General features: G+C 46.4%; 1 protein-coding gene across 1 annotated transcript in view; it reads right to left on the bottom strand.

Moving 5' to 3' along the window:
- The window catches only part of TMEM231 (transmembrane protein 231), a 28,274-nt gene that overhangs the window by 7,202 nt on the left and 16,737 nt on the right, over positions 1-4,335 (bottom strand). The window contains exons 3-4 of the mRNA XM_037739277.1: positions 2,302-2,430; positions 1,828-1,971 (exon numbers count right to left, since the gene is read on the bottom strand). Coding sequence (XP_037595205.1) covers positions 1,828-1,971; positions 2,302-2,430 — 273 coding nt within the window. The remainder of the gene's footprint in view (positions 1-1,827; positions 1,972-2,301; positions 2,431-4,335) is intronic.

Consider the following 4,335-nt stretch of genomic DNA (forward strand, 5'->3'; position numbering starts at 1 on the left):
AAAAAAAAAAAGCCAGGCATTGTGGCTCATGTCTCTAATCCCAACAATTTGGGAAGTCAAGGCAGATAGATCACTTGAGACCAGCCTGGCTAACATAGCAAAACCCCACATCTACTAAAAAAAAAGAAAAAAAAAATTAGTCTGGCGGGGTGGCACATGCCTGTAATCCCAGCTACTCACTACTCAGGAGGCTAAAGCCAGACTATCTCTTAAGCCTGGGAGGTGGAGGTTGCAGGGACCTGAGATCATGCCACTGTACTCTAGCCTGGGTGACAGAGCAGGATTCTGTCTCAAAAATAAAAATAAAAAACAAAAACAAAAACAAGAAACCATACTTCCAACTGCTTTGTCATTTTCTTGGTGTTCTCTGGGTGCTAAGTTCTTTCTCACTTTTAAATATAGAGATAGAAATAGATAAAATGCAAACCGTAAGTGTATAATACTGTAAAGGAGAAAATAATTGCTTGCTGTTAATGTAATCTGATATATAGACATTCAAACAAAAATTGCCACATTCATTATTTCATATATTGCTTCCTCTTCCTTATAACTTACGTTGATTATAGCCAGAGCAACAGTAAAACCACTGTTTATCTACAAGCACTGGTTTATGACTGTAATAACCGGGAATGTCCCTTTCTCACTGTCTAACTTAACTCAGCCCAACTTCTACGGTCCCTGTTGTGATAAAAGCAAGTTGAGGAATGAGTGATTTGATGCATGAGTTCTGGACTCAGACAGAAACTTCCTGGTTCTGATATACTTTCAAGCTTTGACCCTTTGGGAAAATTAATCACTGTAAGCCCCAGTTTCGTCTTCCACAAAATGAATTCATTCTTTAAACAAGCATCTCTGTGAGCTTCCCATGTGCCAGGCAGTGTGCTAGGCACTGACGTGACAGTACATGAGATGCCACTGCTGTCAACGCTGAGGGAGACAACAAATAAACACACAAACACGTGTCCTGAGTAGGCCAGGTGGCAGGAGGGAAAGTCTGGCTGAGGGATGATGGTGGGAGGGGCTGCTACTGCAGAGGCAGCTCGGGGAAGGGCTGTGCTCAGGGATATCTCAACAGGGACCTGAATGGCCTAGTCCGCTAAGTCACGCGGATGCCTGGCAGGGGAGATGGCAAGAGCAAAAGCCCTGAGGTGGCAGCTGCTTCCTGGGTTTGAGAAACAGCAAAAAGGCCAAGGTGGGTGGAAGGGGGCAAGGGGGACAGCAATGGGACAAGTGACTGGAGCTCTGGGAAAGGACAGTGCGGGCGGCTCAGAGGTTGCTGTGATAATTAAAGGAGATGATACAGGTAAACCCCTGCACTCAGGGCTGGCCTATGTTATGGGTTCAGTAGACTATGGCTAGTAATATTTCTGAAATACTTTACGTGAACATTTTACATGATCATTTTACAGTATCCCTTAGGTTCTTTTCTGTCTTCATTTTTTTTTTTTTTTTTAGACAGAGTCTCAGTCTGTGGCCCAGGCTGGAGTACAGTGGTATGATCTCAGCTCACTGTAACCTCCACCTCCCACGTTCAAGCAATTCTCCTGCCTCAGCCTCCTGAGTAGCTAGGAATTTCAGGTGCGTGCCACACGCCCAGCTATTTTTTTGTACTTTTAGCAGAGACAGGGTTTCACCATGTTGTCCAGGCAGTTCTCAAACTCCTGGCCTCAAGTGATCTGCCCATCTTGGCCTCCCAAAGTGCTAGGATTACAGGCGTGAGCCATGACACCTGGCCTGATATTTCTACTTTTCATTTGCCTCTTCAAAGAACTCGATGAACAGAAACACACGGAAACAAAGGGGCTGGACAATGAGAAGCACCCTTACATTGTATCGGGCATCTAGGCCGCCACAGCTCAGCGGCTGTTTCTGCTGCAGCCTCAGGTCTCCATTCACATATAACTGGGATCCAGGGATAGCAAAGGAGGACTGAAGAAATGCCATGCTCTGCATCACGAAGGTTGACATCCTCTGAAATCATTAGAAAAACAAACAATACCAACTGCTGTCAGATCTGAAGGGTTCTGGGTGGTAACAGTCACCTGTCTTGGCTGAAACCTAAGGGGCCCTCACATACCCAGCACAGTCATACAGGAAACACTGCCTAGAACCTTCTGAGCTATTAATAGCCCATATTAATTAATAGGACTTCAGTGAAAAACATTTGACTGGCCTAAGCTATCCCAAACTACATGGGGAAAAGGGCCTGCTATGGTGTGTTTCTTCTAGAAATCAGAAGAAGGGCTCTGGTCTATGAAAAAGACACAAGACAGAGGACGGCCTCCCAGCGGACTGACTCACGTGTAACTGATAGGAGAAAGTCAGGATGAGCTGCACACCGAGAACGTGCTCCGTAGACTGCAGGGGAAGCTCCAGCTTAAAATGTAACATGTCCATCTTCCCATCCTGGTTCCTGTCTTCTTCTCTAGTCTAGGAAACCCAAACAGGGCCAGCAGCCCTGGTCACTAATGAGTCTGGGAGGAATCCACATCACTTCTCTACATACACAATGACCCACGGTCCTACTGTACACAACAGGCGTTATCTTCCCCACCAAAAAAAAAAAAAAAAGAGAGAAAAATAGACATGGGTAAGTGCATTAATATTGGGGAAAGAGATAAAAAGTGCATGGCCCCTGAACTTCATACGTGAGTCAATCAAATGTTCACTGGCCAAAATAAATGGGCAATAACAAAAACATCTGGATAGCATTTGTGCATTTCGGTTGTATCATTTGATCTTGTTTTACACTGGTATTTTTTTATTTTTATTGTTGTGAGGTGGAGTATCTATCACTCTTGTCGCCCAGTTTGGAGTCCAGTGGGTGCAATCTCGGCTCAGGGCAACCTCTGCCTCCTGGGCTCAAGTGACTGTCCTGCCTCAGCATCTCAAGTAGCTGGGATTACAGGTGCCCACCACCACACCCTGCGAATTTTTATATTTTTAGTAGAGACAAGTCTTCACCGTGTTGGCGAGGGTGGTCTTGACATCTTGACCTCATGATCCGCCCACTTTGGCCTCTCAAACTGCTGGAATTACAGGCGTGAGCCTCCGCACCCAGCCTACACTGGTATCTTTTTCTTTTTTATAAACATGTCTGGATTTCTAGGGAAATTTTAAGTAGCACGTCAGAATCGTCTTCTACATCTCTAGAAGTCAACTTGCTAAAATAGAAAAACACCTAATTGTGATGGGGGAGCTGCCAAGACGGCTGAGAGGAGGGAACTCAGGAGTGCAGCTCCCAGCGAGTGAGACGTAGAGGGGCTAGAGGACTCCATGATTCCAAGCAAGCTTCTGGGTTCGTTTCAGTGGGAATGGTAGGAAAGAGAAAATAGCCCAGGGAAGGCGAGCCAAAGCGAGGCGAGAGCAGCCCAGGGAGGGTGAACTGAGACAGGGCGGGCCGCGTCCCCATCCAGAAAGTAAAGCTGGCTTGGAGGGCCAGGGACTTCACCCCCTCTGCTCTCCAATTCGGATCCTGTGCTACCCTCATCCCTCCAGCAACCCACGGTCCACGAGAGCCCCGCCTGACTGAGGGGCGCTGTGGGTTTTCGTTCTATGAAAATCTGAGCGGTGGCTGCGTCCTACCTGGCGCCACAAGTTGTCAGCAGGGACAGGGTGGAAGTTTGGACTAATGCCAGGGGGACCAAACTACCCATCCCACAAAAAAAAAGCAGAGTTGAAAGCAGGGAAACAGTACATAAGGCCTGGCAGGTTCCACCCCCACAAAACCCAACAAACTGAAGCTTGGCGTGCTAGAGAGTTTCCAAGCAAATACACCAGTTTGACTCTGACAGGGAAGACTGAGTACAGGGAAGGAAAGATGCCCTCCCATTGGGAAGGCGGGGCTAACCTTACCTGCATAAACAAACTCCAGGGGAAGACCTCCTAGTAGCCTGACTGAATCCAAGGCAGCCCAGCAGCGCCTCTACAGGCAAAAAAACAAAACCAAAACCAAACCAAAACAAAACAAAACAAAAACCTCACATAGGAGATACATCTCCAACCTCAACAGAAAGGACGACCACTCAGATATCTCCCGAAATCACCAAATTCAAAGATAAAATGGAGATAAATCCACGAAGACAGGAAGACACTAGCGCAAAAAGGATGAATACAAAGACCAGAACACCTCTTCTCCTCCTAGGGACCACAACTCCTCACCACCAAGGGAACAAAACAAGGTAGAGAATGAGTTTGACAAACTGACAGAAGCAGGCTTCAGAAGGTGGGCAATAACAAACTTCTCTGAGTTAAAAGACCATGTTCTAACCCAATGCAAAGAAACTAAAAACCTTGAAAAAAGGTTAGACAAAATGTTAACTAGAATAACCAGCT

The sequence above is a fragment of the Cebus imitator genome, unplaced genomic scaffold, assembly GCF_001604975.1.
Source record: "Cebus imitator isolate Cc_AM_T3 unplaced genomic scaffold, Cebus_imitator-1.0 Scaffold66, whole genome shotgun sequence".
NCBI lineage: Eukaryota > Metazoa > Chordata > Mammalia > Primates > Cebidae > Cebus > Cebus imitator.